The 27,769-nt window shown below is 35.8% G+C and overlaps 1 protein-coding gene across 3 annotated transcripts in view; it reads left to right on the forward strand.

Annotated features, from left to right (window-relative positions):
• Positions 1-27,769, forward strand: part of LOC144452638 (anoctamin-4-like) — a 169,739-nt gene that overhangs the window by 12,817 nt on the left and 129,153 nt on the right. For all 3 annotated transcript variants that reach the window (XM_078143766.1, XM_078143767.1, XM_078143768.1), the window contains exon 2: positions 27,555-27,721. In XM_078143766.1, coding sequence (XP_077999892.1) covers positions 27,555-27,721 — 167 coding nt within the window. The remainder of the gene's footprint in view (positions 1-27,554; positions 27,722-27,769) is intronic.

Below are 27,769 nucleotides of genomic sequence, written 5' to 3' on the forward strand. Positions count from 1 at the left end.
ACTGTGTCAGATTACTAATACAGTTAAGTCACATACTACACCGTATCATCCGGAAGGGAACGGATTGGCTGAAAGGTTCAACCAGACACTACTCAATATGCTAGGAACATTAGATCCATCACAGAAACGGGACTGGAAAGAACATCTGGATGCATTAACCCATGCATATAACTGTACCCGCCAAGAATCTACTGGCTATACACCATTCTATTTAATGTTTGGGAGAAATCCTCGTCTCCCAGTAGATGTCATCTTCAATGCATCATCTGAAACCAAGGACCACTTGGATTACAATGAATACACCCAAGCACTTCGCGAAAGATTGCAGACTGCATATCGACAAGCTTGTGACCAGGCAAAGAAAGCCAGAGTGAAGCAGAAAAACCTGTACGACAGAAAAGCAAAGGCTGCAACTCTCTCAGTAGGTGATCGTGTATTGGTGAAACTAAAGGAAGTTGGTAAACACAAGATTGGAGATCGCTGGGAGAAGACCCCCTATCTTGTTGTAGAAAAAAGACCAGATATTCCAGTTTATGTGGTTAAGCAGGAGTTCAGAGGTACAGAACGTGTCTTGCATCGGAACATGTTGAAGCAGTGTTCATTCCTACCTGTCGAAAGTGAAGAGATTACAGAAACAATAGTGACCAATAGTGATCCTGTTATTAAACCAGTTGTGAGAGATGAACCTGAAGTCAATGACTATAAAGAAGAGGGTGATACTATAGAGTATTTGGTTTCTGCGAATAAAGTACCCGGAATGATAAATCTAGCTGATGAAAAGGGAAATGACTCATTGTGTTTTAAGAAGCCAAAGGATAGTACTGTACATGGGATACCAGTAGTTCAGTCACCACCTATGCTACAGGATAGTATTGCACATGAGATACCAGTAGTTCCGTCACCACCTATGCTACAGGAGAATCCAGTATCAACACACATTCCAGAAAACAATACGTTACTGCCACAACAAACCACACAAGAATCTATTACATCTGCACAGTCTAGACATGATATTTCTACAGATTGTAGTCCTTCAACACAAAACCCAAGAACACCGTCAACACATGATCACACATTGCAAACACATCCCTCAGAAATTTCACAATTAGATTTTAGTGGGCACACACAGAATAATTCTACCACCCCTGATAATTTGCAAAATGGGAATGTTGTAACCGATAAGTCTACAGAAATAAATACTCGTAGATACCCATTTAGAAAACGTAAACCTCCAGAGAGATATGGATTTATTATGTCATTAATGAGTGAAGTAGCAACAGCAGTTTAGAAGCCATTTTTTGTAAACTTTCGTAAAACAGTAAAAAATGCTGAAAATGACGAGCCGTCATTTTTTAAATCAGGGGAGTATGTGACCAAGATTTTGATATAATATAATGTATACTCTGTTTCATCATTGACCTGTAATTCTTTGTAATGCATATCACACTGTGACCTTTTGTGGGACGCCCTCACGAGGCAGAGAGGTGACATCAATCGACCTCTTTTGCAATATGGCTGTCTGACAATAGCTGTCTGACAATAGGTACTGCCATGGACAGATGGAGCCGCTGACTGATTAGCAATAAAGACATTACAACTTATAGTGTGAACCATGTCTGCGACTGAGTCAGTGTATGATCGTGTTCCCCTGGAGGGTTTGGGCTAAAAATACACAACGCAATCCAAGTTAACATCGACGATCACAACCGAACCGATGCCAGGGGTCACATATGTATGTATGTATGTATGTATGTATGTATGTATGTATGTATGTATGTATGGTGTGCATATATGTGCGTGTATGTGTATATATGTATATGGTGTGTGTGCTTGTGTGTGTGGGATGTGTGTGCATGCATGTGTGTGCATGTACAAATGTATGTGAGAGGCTGGGTGGCTGTGTACAATGTTTTTTTTTACAATGTACCAATATGTTGAGATGAGTCTAACAATATGTTGAGATGTAATATATAATAATAGTATTTATTTGTCTCAAGGCCACCGGCCAATATGACACAATACATAATGCAATTTTAACTATATAGAAATATGAACAGGATAAACAAAAAAAGAAGAAAGTAAACGTTCTATACACTCATTGAAACAATTTTACAGAAAATATTCTTTTCTCAAGTTAATAGCTTTAAACACAAATTTACCAAGATTTCGTAAAACTGTTTGTGACTCTGACCTCATTAATGTACAAAATTTATCTTCTGTATGAAAAATATAGTAATACTGAGGTAAAAGATATCTCAAGTTCTGATACAGTGGACATACAAATATGACATGGTATTCATCCTCTATACCCTGTGTACAAATTTCACAGATTCTGTTATCAATGTCAACACCAGTATAAATCCCCTCTTGAACTCTTAAACCGAGACATGAACATCTCAATCTGGCTAACGCATGTCTATACTTAGTCTATCAGCTAGCCCTCGGATGTTCTTCCGATAAAATATGACACACAGCCGAACAACGCTATCGAGGATGGAACATCCGAGGTCTAGCGAATGTCATCAGGATATAAATAACTGCCAATCAGAGAACCGTATTAGCGACAAGCACAAACAGAGGACAATAGCTAAATTTTCATGCATATTCATCTTAAGGAGGGGCTTGTATAAATAACCACCAATGCGTTAACTGAAATGTGTGAATGACAACATCTACACACTCATCAAACTCACAATTACCATAAACCGATAAGCCATAGTAATGACGTAAATGTGTTTGTCAACACTTGCATGCAGAGATTCCCTGAGGTCATAGGTTATTGAATATATTAAAGTATATATATGCATATATGGCCCAACCCACCGTTTATCATAATCTCAATGGAATGTCCGGTCTGAAAATGACATTCGCTAGACTGTTCGGGCAGGCCCTCACATGCGAACTTCGTTCGCTTATAGTTATAGCATCGAAAGAAAGCCCGAACGTCTAGCAGCAAGACTAGTCTATACTTTAAATCTGTAATCTCCATCAAGTATTTCTCTGGCTCCAGCATACTTTTGAAATTACGATATGTTTTGAGTCTGTCTTTTGTGCATATTTCACTATACCATTCCTGTTTGTAAACATCAGTTACACGTTGTTTGAATTCCGAAATGAACGATGCCATGTCCCCTACACCTTGATGAAGCCAAACTATGCCGAAGCCATATGAGCAAAGGACATGTTTGATCTCTGTGGCCCATGATGAGTGACCATTTTCGTCATTTTTAAACATGAGCTTGTATGCATGGGCGGCTAGCCTGTCATCTGAGAGCCCAGTAAGGCGTAACCAATACTTAATGCATTTTGTAATTGAGTTAATAAACAAGGGATACATGTATCTTCCACACTCCCCAAGTACAGCTTCATTTGGCATACTTTGGGTAACGCCTAAAAAATGTTTACACAATTTTAAGTGTACCCTTTCTGTTATAACATATTGCTTATATCCCCAAATCTCAGTTCCGTACAATAATATTGGTGCAATAAGAGAATCGAACAGTTTAAAATAATGTTGAGATGTCATTCAAGACAAGATGATGATATTCAAATTACACATGATTTAAGGTAAAAAAATCCAGAGCCCAAAACTACTAGTACCAGTTGAATTGGTCTAAAAGTGGATTGATGGGTTTCTTAGGATCTCTTGATGTAGAATTTTTAAAGACACTATCAGCCATTTGTAGAAGTTAGGTTTAAAAATTGAAATTTGGTAGAAAAATTACAACTCGAATAAGATCTGGGTGAAAATTATAGGAATGTTTCTAGAATAAAAAAATTGTCCAGCTGAAGGTATAGTGAGTTGCTACGCAACAATTGTATATCATGTACCAGTACATGTACAGGTACCATACACACACTGTATATGGTTAGAGCTACTACTAACTTCAGTTACTAAGCAACAATTGTATATCACTAGTCATTGTCTATACATGAAGCAGTGATACATACATGTAACAACTCCAGGTTATCAAAGTTGAGGTATATTTGATAATCATTTGATTTGACTAATTTGTATTTGAAGTCTTCAATAATATGGATGTACATTGAATTGACACCATCATAAAGTCTCAGTAACCATACAGTAAACCCAGCATAAAGTCACTATTCTCAGTAACCATACAGTAAACCCAGCATAAAGTCACTATTCTCAGTAACCATACAGTAAACCCAGCATAAAGTGACTATTCTCAGTAACCATACAGTAAACCCAGCATAAAGTGACTATTCTCAGTAACCATACAGTAAACCCAGCATAAAGTCACTATTCTCAGTAACCATACAATAAACCCAGCATAAAGTGACTATTCTCAGTAACCATACAGTAAACCCAGCATAAAGTGACTATTCTCAGTAACCATACAGTAAACCCAGCATAAAGTCACTATTCTCAGTAACCATACAGTAAACCCAGCATAAAGTCACTATTCTCAGTAACTATACAGTAAACCCAGCATAAAGTCACTATTCTCAGTAACCATACAGTAAACCCAGCATAAAGTGACTATTCTCAGTAACCATACAGTAAACCCAGCATAAAGTCACTATTCTCAGTAACCATACAGTAAACCCAGCATAAAGTCACAAGTCTCAGTAACCATACAGTAAACCCAGCATAAAGTGACAATTCTCAGTAACCATACAGTGAACCCAGCATAAAGTGACTATTCTCAGTAACTATACAGTAAACCCAGCATAAAGTGACTATTCTCAGTAACCATACAGTAAACCCAGCATAAAGTGACTACTCTCAGTAACCATACAGTAAACCCAGCATAAAGTCACTATTCTCAGTAACCATACAGTAAACCCAGCATAAAGTGACTATTCTCAGTAACTATACAGTAAACCCAGCATAAAGTCACTATTCTCAGTAACCATACAGTAAACCCAGCATAAAGTGACTATTCTCAGTAACTATACAGTAAACCCAGCATAAAGTCACTATTCTCAGTAACCATACAGTAAACCCAGCATAAAGTCACAAGTCTCAGTAACCATACAGTGAACCCAGCATAAAGTGACTATTCTCAGTAACCATACAGTAAACCCAGCATAAAGTGACTATTCTCAGTAACTAAACAGTAAACCCAGCATAAAGTGACTATTCTCAGTAACCATACAGTAAACCCAGCATAAAGTCATTATTCTCAGTAACCATACAGTAAACCCAGCATAAAGTGACAATTCTCAGTAACCATACAGTAAACCCAGCATAAAGTGACTATTCTCAGTAACCATACAGTGAACCCAGTATAAAGTGACTATTCTCAGTAACCATACAGTAAACCCAGCATAAAGTGACAATTCTCAGTAACCATACAGTGAACCCAGCATAAAGTGACTATTCTCAGTAACCATACAGTAAACCCAGCATAAAGTGACTATTCTCAGTAACCATACAATAAACCCAGCATAAAGTGACTATTCTCAGTAACCATACAGTAAACCCAGTATAAAGTGACTATTCTCAGTTACCATACAATAAACCCAGCATAAAGTGACTATTCTCAGTAACCATACAGTAAACCCAGCATAAAGTGACTATTCTCAGTAACCATACAGTGAACCCAGCATAAAGTGACAGTTCTCAGTAACCATACAGTGAACCCAGCATAAAGTGACTATTCTCAGTAACCATACAATAAACCCAGCATAAAGTGACTATTCTCAGTAACCATACAATAAACCCAGCATAAAGTGACTATTCTCAGTAACCATACAGTAAACCCAGCATAAAGTGACTACTCTCAGTAACCATACAGTAAACCCAGCATAAAGTCACTATTCTCAGTAACCATACAGTAAACCCAGCATAAAGTGACTATTCTCAGTAACTAAACAGTAAACCCAGTATAAAGTGACTATTCTCAGTAACCATACAGTAAACCCAGCATAAAGTCACTATTCTCAGTAACCATACAGTGAACCCAGCATAAAGTGACAGTTCTCAGTAACCATACAGTAAACCCAGCATAAAGTGACTATTCTCAGTAACCATACAATAAACCCAGCATAAAGTGACTATTCTCAGTAACCATACAATAAACCCAGCATAAAGTGACTATTCTCAGTAACCATACAGTAAACCCAGCATAAAGTCACTATTCTCAGTAACCATACAATAAACCCAGCATAAAGTGACTATTCTCAGTAACCATACAGTGAACCCAGCATAAAGTGACTATTCTCAGTAACCATACAGTAAACCCAGCATAAAGTGACTATTCTCAGTAACCATACAGTAAACCCAGCATAAAGTGACTATTCTCAGTAACCATACAGTAAACCCAGCATAAAGTGACTATTCTCAGTAACCATACAGTAAACCCAGTATAAAGTGACTATTCTCAGTAACCATACAGTAAACCCAGCATAAAGTGACAATTCTCAGTAACCATACAATAAACCCAGTATAAAGTGACAGTTCTCAGTAACCATACAGTAAACCCAGCATAAAGTGACAGTTCTCAGTAACCATACAATAAACCCAGTATAAAGTGACTATTCTCAGTAACCATACAGTAAACCCAGCATAAAGTCACAAGTCTCAGTAACCATACAGTGAACCCAGCATAAAGTAACAATTCTCAGTAACCATACAGTAAACCCAGCATAAAGTGACAATTCTCAGTAACCATACAGTAAACCCAGCATAAAGTGACAATTCTCAGTAACCATACAGTAAACCCAGCATAAAGTGACTATTCTCAGTAACCATACAGTGAACCCAGCATAAAGTGACTATTCTCAGTAACCATACAGTAAACCCAGCATAAAGTGACAATTCTCAGTAACCATACAGTAAACCCAGCATAAAGTGACTATTCTCAGTAACCATACAGTAAACCCAGCATAAAGTGACTATTCTCAGTAACCATACAGTAAACCCAGCATAAAGTCACTATTCTCAGTAACCATACAGTGAACCCAGCATAAAGTCACTTTCAGCATGTAAAATATATACTCAACTCTGAATATAAAAGTGGGTCACTTAAATTTCACTCCCCGTTTTAGCACAACAGAAATAAGGTTCAGTACAAATGAAGTACATGCTGCATTGCACTATAGTAGTGCTATAGGCATGGCAAACTCTGTCTGTCTGTTCATGTCTGTTTGTCCATCTGTCTGTTTGTTTGTTTGTTTGTTTGTTTGTCTGTCTTTCTATGTCAGTCAGTCTGTGTCTGTCTGTCTGTCTGTCTGTCTGTCTGTCTGTCTGTCTGTCTGTCTGTCTGTCTGTGTATGTATGTATGTATGTATGTATGTATGTATGTATGTATGTATGTATGTATGTATGTATGTATGTATGTATGTATGTATGTATGTCTGTCTGTGACTGACTGGCTGAATGACTGTCTGTCTGAGGATGTACATGTATATATATAAATGTGTGTGTGTGTGTGTGTGTGTGTGTGTGTGTGTGTGTGTGTGTGTGTGTGTGTGTGTGTGTGTGTGTATGTGTGTAAAATTGATTTAAAGTAAAAAAACTGCCAATTTTCTTGACACTATAAATTAAATTTGTATTTCTACCCTGGCTAAAATATTCAACCAAAACAAAGACTGACAATTTCTACACTCGAACTATGGAAATCTCACAACTGGTGAGCATCAAAAATAATGTACGAGATATCAATGACAATTTTTCATTTTCTGAAAATTGTTAAAAGTATGAACACCACAGGATCCCACATCCACTGACTCTGTTTACTGATAAGGACACTGCATGTGATAATGATCAAATGAGACAGTGTGGCTCATACCAGAGGCCCATACCATTATGAAGTATACAGCAATAACAATAACAACTTCATCTCATTATAATTCAAGCTACATACAACAAGTTATTTGTTGATCACTGAAATTAGTATTGAAATGGTTTTATTATTGTGTCTATTCATGTACTTTGAATGATTTTTTTTTATATCTAGCAGGCGCAGAAGTACATGTAGCACTACTTTTACAAAATGAAGTCATCCTTTGGAAAATAGTTCATGTAAATTTACGCTCAAAAGTTGTGATCGTTGGAACAAAAATACTCGACATGTGATCAATTTATCATTATTTCAAACTCAACTGCTTGTCCGACATGTAAATAATTGACTTTGGCTTTCCCATCGACTTGCAAGGGTAGACGATGCCTCCTGTAAACATGCTATACCAAATCAAGTACTGTTGTCTTTGCTTGGTACATGTAATTCCGACATCTTTGCTATGATCATACATCCTATGATTTAATTTGCAAGCTGATGACTTCAATTCTGGTCGAAACATTGTGAATGTGTGACATTTTCAATGGACAAACACAGTGTGTGTAATGTACATGCCACAGTTTGTTGTAGACGATGCCTCCTGTAAACATGCTATACCAAATCAAGTACTGTTGTCTTCGCTTGGTACATGTAATTCCTAAATCTTTGCTATGATCATACATCCTATGATTTGCAAGACGATGACTTCAATTCTGGTGGAAATATTGTGACTACAGACACGTGTGTGTGGTGTACAGGCCTTAGTTTGTTGTCAGAATACACAAGTTATATCTCTCCTCCCATCGCTCATTCCATTTTGGCTGTGTGTTGTGTCAGACAGATAACACTAATGTACATGTATCTAAGTATTCATTTCTTGCCAATTATTTTGTAATAGAGTAAACATTCCACAATCAAAAATACACACCACTCGGTTTCATTTTCACCAAAATTAAGATGTAATATTTCAAAATTCAAAGACCAACTCTACCGAGAAATGGTATGTGCTATGGTGCTAGTCTTGTACAATCTTATCTAATGTTATCAGCAGTAAAGGAAGTCACATGAGATAAGGGGTGGACCATTTGATATCCGGGGGGGGGGGGGGGGGGGGGCTTGGAAGATTTCGGGGAAAAAAAAAGATGCCAAATGGATTTGCTTGAAAAAAAAATCCGGATATGAGTGGGTGATGAAAAAAAAAAGATGGACCACTGCTGCTAGAAAAAAAAATGTCTTGGCAGGGAAATGATGCAGGTTCGAGTATACTGTTCAACCTGCTCTTACATCTCCAACCAGGACACTTGTCAAATCATGACAAACAGTTTCAAACACATGTCAGTGATCAGTCAGTTTCGTTAGCCTGTGGTACACATACATATTTGTTCTTGTCTCTGTTCCTTTCATAAATGGTACTAGTTACAGAACATGCCATGTACATGTAAGTGTTTGGCTGTTTCACAATCAGTGCTTCACTTATCTTACACTTTGGGGCAAAAGTGAACTTGAAGGTTTTGTAATGGTAACCTTCATACTATTGGATAGTTTATAAAAGAACTTAATAATCTAAATTGTTCTAGTCTCTTCAGTATGAATTTGTCAGAAGGGATGATACACTTCCTATTTCAGACACTACATGTATCGACACCACAACTCAAATTCAAGTTTCTATTGTACACTACTATGACCTCCTAAAGTGCTCTAACACATCAGTAACTTTACTATACATGCAATATCAATGCCCCTATACCAATGTTACAGGCACACTTTTATAGCATGGAAAACTTACTTAAAAAGTTATATTTACTTTAGCTTTTCGATGCTTGGCAATATATATCTCAGAGGCTATGAATAACCTAAAAATTGCCTAAATAGAAACAAAAAACTGCAGATCTGGTGGGGGGGGACCCCTTGGACTCCATCACCCCAGAGGCCACTCATTCGTTAAACCAACAATAAGATTCACCAAAATTGGTAAAAAAACTTGAAAAGCTTCTAGGGGAGACCCCCTAGGACCCCCCCCCCCCATAAGAGGTAGACATGTCCAAGCCTCAAATCAAAGTTCTTCCCTCCACCTCTTACTGTCAAGATGCTATGAAACCTTATTTAAAAAATGTTTCAACCATGTGTAGTTGCTTTTTACAATTGTTAGAGCTGTCTTGTAAAGCTTGCAAATTATTGTCTGAAAGTGTCTGTTAATAGCCTGAAAATTGGCTTTAAGAGTAAAAATCCTCCAGGGCTTCAAATCTCAACTTACAGGTACATTTGTAAGTCTCGTTTAATTGGGGAATTCTACCTCATAATGACGTCATCAGGGACTACATGAGATTTGAAAGCAATGTGTTCACGAGATGTAAGACAAAATAAGCACTCGGACACACAATTTATAACAACCCATGTCTATATTGTTACAACAAATTACTGTATACAAGTAACAATTCATACAAGCAATTCATTGCTATTCTGGACTCAATGTCCATACATTCTTTCACTTATGTTTAACACTGAATGTTCATTGTTGATAACAGTCCTTTGGCAAAACTATCCTGTGTCTGGACTGGTTTATTATAGTACTTAGCAAATGTTGATGGTCTGCACCAGCCAGCTCTGTTCATGATAATTTCAAGAGGCACACCTCTTATCTTTGCTGCAGAAGTTGATGATGATCTTGTACTATGTGCAGAGAACTTGGTAATGTCAATACCTACTCTAGACAATACTGTCTTTACCCATCTTGCTAAAGTATCCTTAGATACTGCATTGTAAGGCTTTACATAGCTGAGTAATAGTTTAATAATGAGTTTTCTCATGTCTCAAAGGTTTTGTGCGGAGTAAGTACTCTTGCAATACAAACACAACACATAAACGCCTATCTGGCGGCAAAGCCAATAACTCTAACTCTGACTTGTGTACACCAAGTCTTGTTGTTTTCAACACTTTATCAATAACAAACTTGTAACTTGATTTAATACCAACGATCATATTATTTAAATTCAGACAATGGATGGTGTGTAACCTTTGACCTGATAAGATTGCTATCAATGTCACTAACTTTAAAGTAAGGTCCTTTAATGTGAGATTTCTCATTGGAGATAACTTCCTGAGATAAGTTAACACTTGGTCTACATCCCAGGTTTCAACATACTTTGGCAAGGTCGGCCTACTTTGAAAGACCCCTTTCATAAATCTAACCACCAATTTATGTGAGCCAAAAGGCATATCTAGAGGCACTTGTATTACACTTGACAGTGCCAATCTGGCAGTGTTAATTGCACTGTATTGCAAGCCAGAATGGTAAAGTTCAGTTAAGAACTCTAGAGCTTTGTCTATAGTTGTATGAATGGGATCAATTTTCCTTTTGCTACAGAATGCATTCCATCTCTACAAGTAGGGTTCATATTGTCTTTTAGTTGACTGTCTCCATGACGACATGATGATGGATGCAGTTGCTGGAAGAATGTTTTGACTTTCAAGTTTTGTCCTGATAAGCGACATGCCAGCAATATCATTTTTGGAAATAGTGGATGTGGTTTGTGATCCTTCACTGCTGGATTTATCAGTAAAGTTCGCGTTCTTGGAAGTACTAATGGTGATGCAGTCAGGAGACGCATTGCCTTTGCAAACCAACTCTGTGTTGGCCAGAATGGGATTATGAGGATCCCATCCGCCATTTCCAACTCCATCTTCTGTAGTACTTTTCCAATTACACTAAATGGAGGAAAAGCATAAAAGAAATCATTAGACCATGCTATTTATCAGGAACCTTGACCCAAAAATGCCAGGGCATCTGTGAGTTGTTTTACTAGCTTTGAAGCTTCAACTGTTACCTTTGGTTTCTTTGCTTTCAGCAAATCATCAGTCATTGTCAGTATGGGGATCATTGCTTTCACCATACATTTTTGTACTGATTGCAACTTTATGTCCCTTGATCTGGTTTCCGGTTTTACCTTATACCATATTTCTTCATTAACTTTAGCAACTAACACTTTATCACAGTTTTCTGGAGCATAATATTGTTTAAATTTGTCTTTTAGAGTATCTTTGTCAAGTGGCATCGCCATCATTTTATTAGCAATATCGGCTAACTTAGAGCCAATCGGAGGCCCGGATTTTTTCTCTTCAAGGTCAAATTCCTGAGCCAGGTCACTCAACCAGTCATCGCTCGCCTGTTCAGGCTGTATGGGATTACGATTATCAATCTCATTATCCATACTTACGTCTTCGTGTGACTCCTGTGAACTCTGATTTAATTCAGAGTCAATCAAGCTCGAGATCGCTCGATCAATGTCATTGACTTTGTCATGAGCATTACGAGTCTCTGGTGGCAAAGGTAACACTTACGGTTCGCCATCTAAATCGATCAACGAGTTAGAAAATCGTATAACTTCTTGTGGATCCCCACTTATAGGTATTCTCAGGCGTTTACGTCCAGATTTTCTGTCAAGATTTTCCAATTCGGACTCAGTGGAACGCTTCCGGTTCATATCCGCAACGGCATCTGTCAATGCATGCCACATGGTGTCTGACATAGCATTTGCAAAAGTCTGCATCGATTGTTGTTGCATCACTGCAAACTGACCTAACACTGCACTCAAATCTTGAGACTGCGGTCAATATTCCCCAATCAAGTTTGTTGGCGGTTTATCCACTGCATGCCATGGGGGTTACATCTTGAACATTTCCCGATGGATTGCGATTCACTTTGTCCCATTTTCAACTCGTGCCATTTCAACTCGCCCCAATTTCAACTCGCCCCATTTTCAACTCGCCTCATTTGTAACTCGTCCCATTTTCAACTCGCCCCAACAACACTAGGAAATGTTTAGAAATCTAAACGTTACATGGACTCCAAGTGCGGGGACTGAAAAATTTACATGATTTTACCTACGTAGCCAGTTGAAGCGTAGCAAATGTAACATTTCGTAGCAGAAAGTGGTGTGGGTTTTGGCTAAGTGTTTGCTAGATCTAGAACTTATACTAGCACAACAACTTTCCTCAGTCATGAAATATCACTTTTCACACTTTTAAGACTTAATGTTTACAATCCAAATAAGAAATAATAATGATAATAACCATGGAGAATATTAGTGACTGACATGCTTACGACTTCCGCGCGTACGGGTTTTGGAGACGTGTCTCTTCTCCCTAGTTACTTTAACGCAACTAAGTATTGTAGTATGTGTTTACAGTGCAAGTGGTACTTCATTAGTGGAATACGAGATACCACATACCCTCCAAACTGAGTAGTACTAGCTTCGATTTCATATATGCACAGGTAAATTATATTGTAAAGAGTTGGGGACGAGTTGAAAATGGGGCGAGTTGAAATTGGGGCGAGTTGAAAATTGGGCGAGTTGTGTGGGACGAGTTGAAATGGGACGAGTTGAAATTGGGACGAGTTGATCCGTCACCTTTCCTGATGCACTGTTTGGTATTTACAGGTGAACACAGTAATTGGAAAGTACTAAAAGAGAGGTGAACACAGTAATTGGAAAGTATTAAATGGGAGGCAAACACAGTAATTGGAAAGTACTAAAAGGGAGGTGAACATTGGAAAGTACATGAAATAGAGATCTAGCTTAGTATGTCAAGGTTAAACATGTGAAGTGTCACACCCATGCAACATTGTATGTACTCAGTTTAAGTCTTGTACATGGAGACATCAAAACCCAGAACTATTTATTGCCTTTGTACATTGAGCTCTGTGGTTTGTGTTCACTGCATATACATGTAAGTAAAACCATTGAACTCTGTGGTTTGTGTTCACTTCATATACATGTAAGTAAAACCATTGAACTCTGTGGTTTGTGTTCACTGCATATACATGTAAGTAAAACCATTGAACTCTGTGGTTTGTGTTCACTTCATATACATGTAAGTAAAACCATTGAACTCTGTGGTTTGTGTTCACTTCATATACATGTAAGTAAAACCATTGAACTCTGTGGTTTGTGTTCACTTCATATACATGTAAGTAAAACCATTGAACTCTGTGGTTTGTGTTCACTTCATATACAATGTAAGTTAACCACTGCATGTACTTGTCATGTTTTGTATACTGTACTTTATAATTACACGAAAACGGATTCAGCTAATTACATTAATTAAATTACAACTAAAATGATGTAGGTTTGGTGTTTCACTTATGTGACATGACATTTAATACACACCCTCAGACAACTTCTAATGCAAAAGAAACAATTGCATAGGTGCCATGAACAGTGGGGATGTAGAAGTACATGTAGTCAAATTAAAATGTTGATTATCAGTCAGAAAATAAACAATTGCAATGAATAGGCTATTTTTCATCTCATTCATTAATTAGTAAAAATGTCATAACATTGTTAAAAATAAAGATATTGACTCCATAGTTTTACAGTTTGTTCTTATATATTCAATATATCAACAAAAACATTAACATTTTGTTTATTAATGTTATGATGAAATTTGATTCATTATAATACAGTCACATTTTTCAATTTTTAGAAGGTAGTTATTTTTTTTCAGGGTTTGTTTTTCACCACTGTCATCATAAAAAAATTGTCAAATTTGAATTGTTTAACTTTGCTGAAATTTAATTCCATTTGGTTGCTATTATCTGTCAAAATTGCAATTTTTGTAAACCTGTATCCCATTTACAATGAAACAGTATTTCCTGGCCGTTCAACTGTTGGGATATTCCAACCATGCGTTTCTTGTCCTTCACCTATGGCCTTGACCTAATTTATCCTATAAAGGAAACCCAAATTCCCTGCTTGTATAATAAACAAATATAAAATGATTAAGAAAATAAGCTCGAAACAGTGAAAAACAAGAAATGCTGTTTTTTTGGTACTTCACAAACAGTCCATATATGTAGGAATGCTAGTTGAAAGCATGGCTGTGGATTAGTTTGTTTGAACCCTCTAGCATGCATGGTAATTGTCATATGGTTCAAGTCCACCTTCAGACTACTGTAGAGATGATCTTAAGTAATACATGATGTACCGCAAAACTTACTTACTATTTCAAAGCTAGGGAGACAACAACAAACCATGTGTATTGGGCATACGTAGTGTTCTATACATTCTGTGTGTAGCCTCGATTACTCAGCTGATCATCCCTGCTCTAAGCAAAGCCATCGCCGCATATCGCCAGAAATATGGCTAATTTGAAGATGCAGAAACCAAAAATAGGAATAAGAAAGGCCAAGCTTCGTTACAAGGCCTTGTCAGACGCTGGTATAAAGGCTAGGGAAGAGTATAAAGGCTAGTATAAAGGCTAGGGAAGAGTACATGGAGTCGCAAGACAGAGTTACGGCGACAAGGTTAGAGCGAGGTTAGACATTGCCCAGTAACCCACATAGTGCAGCCAGCTGTCTACAAGTCTACGGTCTAAGAGTGTGGAGACTGCGATGCCGACAGACGGTTTATACAAGAAGTAGAAGAAACAGCGGGTACACAACCAGTCAATGAAGACACAAAATGTACATGTACCCCTATGGACTACAGAGAAAACATAACTTTCATTTGACTAGACCTGTCATCCTAATATTCAATCATACTGCAGTGTGTCAACCAACAGTTGTGGCAGTAGTGTCGGATTTTCTCGTGGAACATCTGTCATAGCATAGTGGTTAAGTTTTATAATCAAGGTCAAACTTCAGTTAATAATATGAAAACATTGAACTTGAAACTAAAGAGGGTGAAATCCTATTATTTAAAGGAATTTATAAGTAGCCAGATATAAACAGTGAACTTAGAACCACAGGGGGCAGCGAGCATGTAATTGATTGATGGATTGATCAATCGATCAATCGATCGATTGATTTATTGATTGATTTATTATTTAGTTGGATGATTGATCGATTGAATAATCAGTTTTTGTGGTGCAATATAACTTATTTTGTGTGTGATATTAATCAATTCACTCATTCAGTTTTAAAACTATTTCTTTTTCTTTCCCTGGTTACTTTGCTCTCAGCTATATCTCGGACCACTAGCAGTCTGAGGCTGTATGTAATTCTCTCTTTTCTTTATTGACTAAATAAATACGCCTTGTCCATTCTTCTCCTCTTATCTAAATTAAAACATTCCTAATCTTATAATTGGTGAGAGATCACTTTACTTTAACAGTTTGCTTTATCTCTCATCTGCTGGGAGATTATCACACTGGATAAACATTCAATCATGCATAAACTAGTAAGGAAGAGAAAAGGGATGTAACTCCAAACCATCGTGGATTGCATAAACATGATTCTGGAGTAGTTTTACAATGAATTACCAAATAAGTTCTATGGTAAGTCTTCCATAGGTATGATAAGTAATACTGACAATGTAAAGGTCGATCGAACATATAGTTTGCATTATATTGCCGACTATTGTTTGTGTGACTGGATGGTCAGACCATCACCGTAAGACCGGAAGACGGAAGTACAAACCTTTGACCCACACAGAGGCGTTCGCTTTGTTTATCGTAAACATATTTGCATACAATTCCCGATATTCTTGGGTGCTATGACATGACCAGGGCCAGGGTGCTCAAACAGAGGATATTATTTACCATATTGATAGTATGCTATCGGCTTTGACTTCTCTGCAAGTTGGGGAAACGGCCGAGTCATTTTAAAACTGACGCACTAGAAACGAAATTCGTTCGTTTAACTCCTTTTCCATGGACCAAACTTCACCAAAGGGGAAAAATGAACGACCTAGCTGTCCTACACAATACACAATATGTAGCTACAATGTATGTAGGTTCATGTGATTGCTTTTATCCAATAACGTGTAAAGGGCTTGAGCACATATGATTTATTGGAAATTGGGTAGGATATAATTGACATGTGTTCTGTAAGTTTTAGCAGATTTGGTTTGAAAGCTAAGAGAGCTCAATAAAGCTACATCTTCTCTGAGAAGTTCTGTGTAATATAAGTGTTCATGTATAGTACTAGTAGTGCTTTGTCAACAGTGTTGGAGATAGTGAGATCCAAGTAGCATTCTAGTGAGAATCTACCGAAGAGTCGAAGGTGATTTGTTACAATGTCCACAAAATGAAAGCGTGCATGACAAGTCAGAAAATATACTTCTGTGAATTTTTCAATGTATGGAAATATTTATGTCTACAGTAGATTTTCCTTACTGACTTATATCATGTTACAGTTATTATTGTATGTCTATTTATTTTTTTTTTGTAAAACCATCACTCTATATCGGTATCGTGTAAAACCATTGCTAGAAGAAGCCATATCCAGAATAATTATGTACAGTAATAAATTTCAGAACACTCTTAGTCTTCTCTCAGTCATTGAGCAAGCAAGTGAATGAGATAATGAGTAAGTTTATTGTAGTGTTGAAAAAGTATCCTGTATACGTTTTATCACCAATAATGTATGGAATTCAAAATGAAATAACAAACATGACATTTCCACTACAACAGAGTAGAAAGCAATGGCACAACTGAATGCAACAATACGATGGGGTGGGATCCAAATATTTTATCAACTCACTTGTCTGGTTGTATTATATATGATCAATGATTTATTAACAAAAGTCAAAACTATCTTATAAATACACAAAAAAATATTTTATTTATGAAATTATAAGTCCCTGTGAAGACATAGTAATTCAGATAAGTTGGGAATCTTTTACTAGTATATTGGCGTCGGTATCTAGCTACTCAGTGCACTGTCCGTCGACCACTTTTGTACCTCATTTCATTTTGGCTTGATCCTGTCAAAAAAAAAAGAATAATGTTTAGGCTACTTTCTCGCCCACGCATGACATCAATAACTTACTCAGCATAGGTGAGTGCACATCAGGAAAAAATGCACCGACTATCTAATCGACTAGTCCTTGCTACTAGTACTTGGCGACAATACGTGACATCAATGATGGTGATACACATGTACGCATGGATAGGATAGGAAAGTGAGAAACACATCTAAATCAAAGGTTGAATGATATATTCATTTATTTTAACGTGCAGTTATTGTAGTAATGCAGTATAGTTATTGTAGTAATGCAGTACAGTTAGTGTAGTAATGCAGTACAGTTAGTGTAGTAATGCAGTACAGTTAGTGCAGTAATGCAGTACAGTTAGTGTAGTAATGCAGTACAGTTAGTATAGTAATGCAGTACAGTTAGTGTAGTAATGCAGTACAGTTAGTGTAGTAATGCAGTACAGTTAGTGTAGTAATGCAGTACAGTTAGTGCAGTAATGCAGTACAGTTAGTGTAGTAATGCAGTACAGTTAGTGCAGTAATGCAGTACAGTTAGTGTAGTAATGCAGTACAGTTAGTGTAGTAATGCAGTACAGTTAGTGTAGTAATGCAGTACAGTTAGTATAGTAATGCAGTACAGTTAGTGTAGTAATGCAGTACAGTTATTGTAGTAATGCAGTATAGTTATTGTAGTAATGCAGTACAGTTAGTGCAGTAATGCAGTACAGTTAGTGTAGTAATGCAGTACAGTTAGTGCAGTAATGCAGTACAGTTAGTGTAGTAATGCAGTTCTGTTAGTGTAGTAATGCAGTACAGTTAGTGTAGTAATGCAGTTCAGTTAGTGTAGTAATGCAGTATAGTTATTGTAGTAATGCAGTACAGTTAGTGCAGTAATGCAGTACAGTTAGTGCAGTAATGCAGTACAGTTAGTGCAGTAATGCAGTACAGTTAGTGTAGTAATGCAGTACAGTTAGTGTAGTAATGCAGTACAGTTAGTATAGTAATGCAGTACAGTTAGTGTAGTAATGCAGTACAGTTAGTGTAGTAATGCAGTACAGTTAGTGTAGTAATGCAGTTCTGTTAGTGCAGTAATGCAGTACAGTTAGTGCAGTAATGCAGTACAGTTAGTGTAGTAATGCAGTACAGTTAGTGTAGTAATGCAGTACAGTTAGTATAGTAATGCAGTACAGTTAGTGTAGTAATGCAGTACAGTTATTGTAGTAATGCAGTATAGTTATTGTAGTAATGCAGTACAGTTAGTGCAGTAATGCAGTACAGTTAGTGTAGTAATGCAGTACAGTTAGTGCAGTAATGCAGTACAGTTAGTGTAGTAATGCAGTTCTGTTAGTGTAGTAATGCAGTACAGTTAGTGTAGTAATGCAGTTCAGTTAGTGTAGTAATGCAGTATAGTTATTGTAGTAATGCAGTACAGTTAGTGCAGTAATGCAGTACAGTTAGTGCAGTAATGCAGTACAGTTAGTGTAGTAATGCAGTACAGTTAGTGCAGTAATGCAGTACAGTTATTGTAGTAATGCAGTTCTGTTAGTGTAGTAATGCAGTTCTGTTAGTATAGTAATGCAGTACAGTTATTGTAGTAATGCAGTACTGTTAGTGTAGTAATGCAGTTCTGTTAGTGTAGTAATGCAGTACAGTTAGTGCAGTAATGCAGTACAGTTAGTGTAGTAATGCAGTACAGTTAGTGTAGTAATGCAGTTCTGTTAGTGTAGTAATGCAGTACAGTTAGTGTAGTAATGCAGTTCAGTTAGTGTAGTAATGCAGTATAGTTATTGTAGTAATGCAGTACAGTTAGTGCAGTAATGCAGTACAGTTAGTGTAGTAATGCAGTACAGTTAGTGCAGTAATGCAGTACAGTTAGTGCAGTAATGCAGTACAGTTAGTGCAGTAATGCAGTACAGTTAGTGCAGTAATGCAGTACAGTTAGTGTAGTAATGCAGTTCTGTTAGTGTAGTAATGCAGTACAGTTAGTGCAGTAATGCAGTACAGTTAGTGCAGTAATGCAGTACAGTTAGTGCAGTAATGCAGTACAGTTAGTGCAGTAATGCAGTACAGTTATTGTAGTAATGCAGTACAGTTAGTGCAGTAATGCAGTACAGTTAGTGCAGTAATGCAGTACAGTTAGTGCAGTAATGCAGTACAGTTATTGTAGTAATGCAGTACAGTTAGTGCAGTAATGCAGTACAGTTAGTGTAGTAATGCAGTACAGTTATTGTAGTAATGCAGTACAGTTAGTGCAGTAATGCAGTACAGTTAGTGCAGTAATGCAGTACAGTTAGTGTAGTAATGCAGTTCTGTTAGTATAGTAATGCAGTACAGTTAGTGTAGTAATGCAGTTCTGTTAGTGTAGTAATGCAGTATAGTTAGTGCAGTAATGCAGTACAGTTAGTGTAGTAATGCAGTTCAGTTAGTGTAGTAATGCAGTTCAGTTAGTGTAGTAATGCAGTTCAGTTAGTGTAGTAATGCAGTTCAGTTAGTGTAGTAATGCAGTACAGTTAGTGTAGTAATGCAGTACAGTTAGTGTAGTAATGCAGTTCTGTTAGTGTAGTAATGCAGTTCAGTTAGTGTAGTAGTGCAGTACTGTTAGTGTAGTAATGCAGTACAGTTAGTGTAGTAATGCAGTTCTGTTAGTGTAGTAATGCAGTTCTGTTAGTGTAGTAATGCAGTATAGTTAGTGCAGTAATGCAGTACAGTTAGTGTAGTAATGCAGTTCAGTTAGTGTAGTAATGCAGTTCAGTTAGTGTAGTAGTGCAGTACAGTTAGTGTAGTAATGCAGTACAGTTAGTGTAGTAGTGCAGTTTAGTTAGTGTAGTAACTTTTAACTTGCAGTTAGTGTAGTAATGCATGTAGTAATGCAGTGCAGTTAGTGTAGTATTGCATGTAGTAATGCAGTGCAGTTAGTGTAGTATTGCATGTAGTAATGCAGTGCAGTTAGTGTAGTAATGCATGTAGTAATGCAGTGCAGTTAGTGTAGTATTGCAGTTCAGTTAGTGTAGTAATGCAGTTCTAAAATATATACATTTTGTAGATGGACTTTTGATTTGCAGTTATATGTAGTGTAGCATTTAGTGTAGCCTCACAGTTATATAGTATATGTATGAACTTTTGATTTGCAGTTATATGTATCACCAAGGATTCATGTATACATAAACTAACATAAATTAACATATAAATAAGTATGAGATAACTTGCAAAGGTAATATTTCTGTGTGGACAGTACCAGTACAAAAGGTAATATGTTGATAACAGAAATTGTTTTGTTAATATTCAACTTTGTGAGTGCACAGGCTGAGATTAAGGGTGTGACTTGCATTACATGCATACACTGTCTATGTTACATGTATAGTTACTCTAGTCTCGTCATGTCATCATTGTCTGTGAACTTCACAACATTATGAATGGTACATATCGCAAAACTAGTGACGAATATTCCCCTGCTGATAGGTTATTTGCTGCGTCTGACTCGGTTCAGAATTATGGAGGTACTGAAATAGGTAAGCAGTACCTTTTATGCCAGAAATGTTTGTAGATGTACTAGGGCATATAATATGCTGTGATGTAATATTATTAACAGTTGATAATTCTACAAAACAAATTACATTGACTTTTATCGAAGATATATGTGTGTAAGTTACTCTATAATCCTGACAAACTTTCCATACTTTGTCATTTTGCAGTATTTAAAGGTAAGGGTAGCCAGGAAATGTGTGCTAGGTATAGAACAGTGACTGTAGAACAGGACAGCTTAGATTACGCTAGCTATACTATGTGTCTGATAGATGTGTACCAAGTCACATACATGTAGATAGTGGCACTGTCATATCTACAATTGTGCATCAACCTGTGTGTCCTACCCAGCTGTTCTCACTAAGGAATGTATGCTTTTATCTTTACTGGAACTCCATCAATCTTAAATATTTCCTATTCTGTTTGTAACTATAGATTAAGACACAACATTCATAAAAATAGGTACAAAGTTGCAATGAATTAGCATTCTTAGAAATATTCAATTTCTGTTAATTGGAACTTCTACAAGTGGATGAAATTAAATGTATGAAATAATTTACTATAATATCTTTATATGTATGAAATAATTTACTATAATGTGTGAAATAATTTACTATAATATCTTTATATGTATGAAATAATTTACTATAATGTGTGAAATAATTTACTATAATATCTTTATATGTATGAAATAATTTACTATAATGTGTGAAATAATTTACTATAATATGTGTGAAATAATTTACTATAATATGTATGAAATAATTTACTATAATGTGTGTGAAATAATTTACTATAATATGTATGAAATAATTTACTATGTGTATGAAATAATTTACTATAATATGTATGAAATAATTTACCATAATATGTATGAAATAATTTACTATAATGTGTGTGAAATAATTTACTATGTGTGTGAAATAATTTACTATAATGTGTGTGAAATAATTTACTATAATATGTGTGAAATAATTTACTATGATATGTATGAAATAACTTACTATAATATGTATGAAATAATTTACTATAATGTGTGTGAAATAATTTACTATGATATGTATGAAATAATTTACTATAATATATATGAAATAATTTACTATAATATGTACGAAATAATTTACTATAATATGTATGAAATAATTTACTATAATATATATGAAATAATTTACTATAATATGTATGAAATAATTTACTATAATATGTATGAAATAATTTACTATAATGTGTGTGAAATAATTTACTATGATATGTATGAAATAATTTACTATAATATGTATGAAATAATTTACTATAATGTGTGTGAAATAATTTACTATAATATATTTATATGTATGAAATAATTTACTATAATATATATGAAATAATTTACAATAATATGTATGAAATAATTTACTATAATGTGTGTGAAATAATTTACTATAATATGTGTGAAATAACTTACTATGTGTATGAAATAATTTACTATAATATATATGAAATAATTTGCTATAATATGTGTGAAATAATTTACTATAATGTGTATGAAATAATTTACTATAATATGTATGAAATAATTTACTATAATGTGTGTGAAATAATTTACTATAATATATATGAAATAATTTACAATAATATGTATGAAATAATTTACTATAATGTGTATGAAATAATTGACTATAATGTGTGTGAAATAATTTACTATGTGTGTGAAATAATTTACTATAATGTGTGTGAAATAATTTACTATGATATGTATGAAATAATTTACTATAATATGTATGAAGTAATTTACTATAATGTGTATGAAATAATTTACTATAATATATATGAAATAATTTACTATAATATGTATGAAATAATTTACTATAATGTGTATGAAATAATTTACTATAATATGTATGAAATAATTTACTATAATATGTATGAAATAATTTACTATAATGTGTATGAAATAATTTACTATAATATATATGAAATAATTTACTATAATATATATGAAATAATTTACTATAATGTGTATGAAATAATTTACTATAATGTATGTGAAATAATTTACTATAATATGTATGAAATAATTTACTATAATATATATGAAATAATTTACTATGTGTGTGAAATAATTAGTCCCCGCGGACGAAGTCCGGAACGGGGACTTATGGATTGGGTTCCGTCTGTCCGTCCGTGCGTCCGTGCGTCCGTGCGTCCGTCCGTCCGTCCGTCCGCAGCCGTTTCTTGGAGATGCCTGTACCGATTTTTTTCAAACTTGGTACAGGGGCAACATGCTATGGCATACATATGCACGTCAATTTGTTTTATGATACGATCCAATATGGCCGCCTAGCAGCCATTTTGTTTGCGAATTTTCCCTGTCTAAAGCCATAACTCAGACATGCTCACACAGATCTCATTCAGAGTTGGTATTAGGACAGTGTTCTATGGCATATATGTGCATATTCATTGTTGTCATGATACGATCCAATATGGCCGCCTGGCAGCCATTTTGTTTGTGAATTTTCATGTCCAAAGCCATAACTTAGACATGCTTGAACAGATCTCATTCAAAGTTGGTATTAGGACAGTGTTCTATGACATACATGTGCGTATCCATTTTCATTGTGATACGATCCAATATGGCTGCCTGGCAGCCATTTTGTTTGCAAATTTTCCATGTTCAAAGCCATAACTCAGACATGCTTGAACAGATCTCATTCGAAGTTGGTATAGGACAGTGTTCTATGACATACATGTGCATATCCATTTTCGTCATGATACGATCCAATATGGCTGCCTGGCAGCCATTTTGTTTGTGAATTTTCCATGTCCAAAGCCATAACTCAGACATGCTTGAACAGATCTCATTCAGAGTTGGTATTAGGACAGTGTTCTATGACATACATTTGCATATCCATTTTCATATTGATATGATCCCCCATACCCGACCAATCCTTTATTGTTGTAGGCATGTTCCATGTCTGACAAGCAGACACAACATATCTAAGTCTGTTTGATTTATGTTCACAAGTGTTGTTGCGTGATCAGAGTAGTGCTAATTCCTTAAAACCCAATCATAGCGGGGACTATGTCATTCTCAATGGCTTGTTTACTATAATGTGTATGAATGTATGTATGTATGTGTGTGTGTGTGTGTGTGTGTGTGTGTGTGTGTGTGTGTATGTATGTATGTATATATGTATGTATGTATGTATGTATGTATGTATGTATGTATGTATGTATGTATGTATGTATGTATGTATGTGTGGAGGTATGTAAGGGTACCTGCATGAACTTGGAGTTTCAGTTTGAGGACTAGACTCACTTTGCCAGTCACAGGTGGCAAAAAACCGTGTCTAGCTGAGACTAGTTTTCTTGATTTTACATCAAGAGATTTGATGAAGGAGATGACTACACTACATTTTGCTGTGCAACATCAAATGCTTCCACTGAAGAATTACCACGCCCATAGCAACAGCCAAATAATCACGTATATTGCAAAGATAACAACAGGAATAGAAAGACAAATGAATAAATATTCAAAAAATGTATGCAAATGTGCCTAGCAACAAGCCCATGCCCATAACAACAGCCAAATGATCATGTATATTGCAAAGATAATATCAGGAATTCATACACATGTGAACAAAAACATACATGTACACAAATGTATGGAAATATATTTTACAACATGACCATGCCCATAGCAACAGCCAACTGATAGCATAAAGAGAGCAACATGGTTGGATATTCAAATGGATAATCATTCAGCAAATGAACACCTATTGTTAGCATGGACTAGCATATGGATACACACTTTTAAAAACTGTACAGTTGTGCTACAACGCCATTGGCAGTAATTTTTTGACATCTGAGACTGGTCTCAGACAGTGATTTTTTACTCTCAGATGAAAATTTTGTACAAACTGAGCCTCTCAGTTCATTGTCTCAGTTTAACGTCCTGGTACCCTTACTTACCTCGTTTGTTTTCTTATTTCTCCAATGCTTGTGACAATGACCCTATCCATACTTCATAAGAACTTGAAGTTCATGACTCTTGGTATTTGTGGTAGACCTAGGGGGTCATACAGTATATTTGATAGGACCAGTGGGGTCCCACAGGTATACATGTACACAGCACATGGTATTGTAAATTGTGTGAGTGACAGAGTGTGGATGCTATGGAAGGTAACTACATTATTATGTTATGTTATTTATTTATAAGTTTACATTGTTAGTGCAGTAAGTAGAAATGTCTGTTGACTTTGAGTCTGTATTTTATGGAAACTGTAAGCTTAGAAATGTCTGTTGACTTTGAATCTGTATTTTATGGAAACTGTAAGCTTAGAAATGTCTGTTGACTTTGAGTCTGTATTTTATGGAAACTGTAAGCTTAGAAATGTCTGTTGACTTTGAGTCTCTATTCTATGGAAACTGTAAGCTTAGAAATGTCTGTTGACTTTGAGTCTGTATTTTATGGAAACTGTAAGCTTAGAAATGTCTGTTGACTTTGAGTCTGTATTTTATGGAAACTGTAAGCTGAGAAATGTCTGTTGACTTTGAGTCTCTATTCTATGGAAACTTGGCTGCAATAATTGTAGCGTTTGCTGTGATATTGAGGACTTGCTTAAGTGTGTTGTTTGGTTGTAATTGCGTGGAAGAAGGGTTGCAAATATCATGAAGGACAGGTAAGGGGGCCAAAACGAAATATTTTCCATAGTCATGGTGTTTGCTTTCCCTGAAGGACTCTATTCCAAGAATAATCACAAGAAAGGAGAGTGTTGCTGATTGGCAGCTCAGATGGGTGTGTCCCCTTGAGTGTTGCTGATTGGCAGCTCAGATGGGTGTGTCCCCTTGAGTGTTGCTGATTGGCAGCTCAGATGGGTGTGTCCCCTTCTTAAACTGTATTTTGATGTTCAGAGTAGAAAAAACTATTCCTGGAGTAGCCATGTGTATAAAAACATTCCTGGAGTAGCCATGTACATGTACTAGACAAGTAATCTTTTATTTGTTCAAAATGGATGTTCTAGCTATACATGTAGTAGAAATTAAAGTTCCATTTTTAGCACAACTGAACTAGGTTCAGAAGTGCTGTAGGCATGTGTGTGTGTGTGTGTGTGTGTGTGTGTGTGTGTGTGTGTGTGTGTGTGTGTGTGTGTGTGTGTGTGTGCGCGCGTGCGCAGATGTGTGCGGATGTGTGTGTATGTGTATGTAAACGATAGTTGGTGGGGACATTACTTAGGATGACTAGAAACCTATAACCAAAGTCTTTTCGCATTAATAATAACTTAGTAATAAGCAAATACATGCTAAAATGTTTAGAATGTCTCAGAGACAGATAGCTGATGATCCCTCAATGTCAACATCAACAACTTGCCTGCAAATGTGGAAGTAAAATATATGTTTAGTAAAATATATGTTTAGTTTACTCAGGCAATGTTGATGGTCTACTAGCATTTTCAAGATTTTTAGAAAAATCTCATTTGCTTACAAGAAAGTAGTTTTTTACCCTAAGATTGTATCAAGGAAACTAAAGGACTGAGATACCATACGTACTAATAGGTAATTTATTCTACTTGCATCCAAATGTTTATGATGACTAGTAGTAGACTGAATTTTACCAGTACTGTACTTTGTATTATTGCCTCTAAAATACTAATTCTCATTGCCAAAAAGTCACCATGTTGGATAGTAAAAATGTGCAAATTATGCACACCCTCACACGGTACATTACAATTATTAACACTAACTTGGAAACCATTCCAGCAAACTGCTGGTACATCATCATCAAGGGAAAGAATTCATTTTCCAGAAATGACAAAAATATATTAATATCCCATTTGCTTCAATGGATCAGGGGCTCGAAACATGCTACAAATGCTAAAACTGCCACTGAGGGCGCTGCACATACTTGTAATTCATCCCAATGGCTATGGCCATCGAAGCATCACACACACACACACACACACACACACACACACACACACACACACACACACACACATTTCTCCATGGCTATAGCACTACTGAACCTCAGTAAGCTGTGCTAAAAAAAAACAATCAGGCGTCATAGTTCCTGCAATATGTACATGTACTATGTAGCATGTAATACAATATCTCAAGAAGTGTGTTCCTCATGTTTTATTAGTGAATTAGAAATTAAGTATTTTGATGTAACTTTTAACTTGAAGTTTAAGGAGTCATTCATTCAGTCATTTCTCCTGTTACTTTGTGTTGACTTACACAGGTCATAAGCTCCAGTTAAATGTATGGAACTCGTCTTAATAAACAAAAGAAAACTACAAAACATAAAAGATTTTACATTGGAATATTCATACATTATCACCAGACAATTGAAAACATTTTGATTTATGTACAAAAAATGATATATTTGAGCTTTACTTCATTTAGTGAGTAACTGAATAAATATGCTACATATTTTAGAAATATTTTGTCAATGCTTGCTAGTGTACAAATATTTGTCAAAAATGTACAGCACTTAGTGGTATAATTGTGGTAGATAAACTAGTCAGCCAATTATTGTGAAACTAACCCAGGGGAGCACTGTTAGTGTACATCTGGCTTATGATTTATTCTTGTTGTGTCATTGACTTTAGGTTTAGAAGCATATGGTCAACCCTCATCAAATTCAGGAAGTCAGAACTTGTATCCAACTATAAATGATACAGACGACAATGCTGCAAGTACGGTACCTATCGGACTTGAGAGTCAAAATGAAGAAGCTAAAGCTGGTTTGACAGAAGACATCCAGCTAGATGTAGAGGTGAGCTTTAAAACAGTATTTGAATTTTGTTTGTACCATTGGGAGAGT

The sequence above is a fragment of the Glandiceps talaboti genome, chromosome 23 (genome assembly GCF_964340395.1).
Source record: "Glandiceps talaboti chromosome 23, keGlaTala1.1, whole genome shotgun sequence".
NCBI classification, from domain to species: Eukaryota; Metazoa; Hemichordata; class Enteropneusta; family Spengelidae; genus Glandiceps; species Glandiceps talaboti.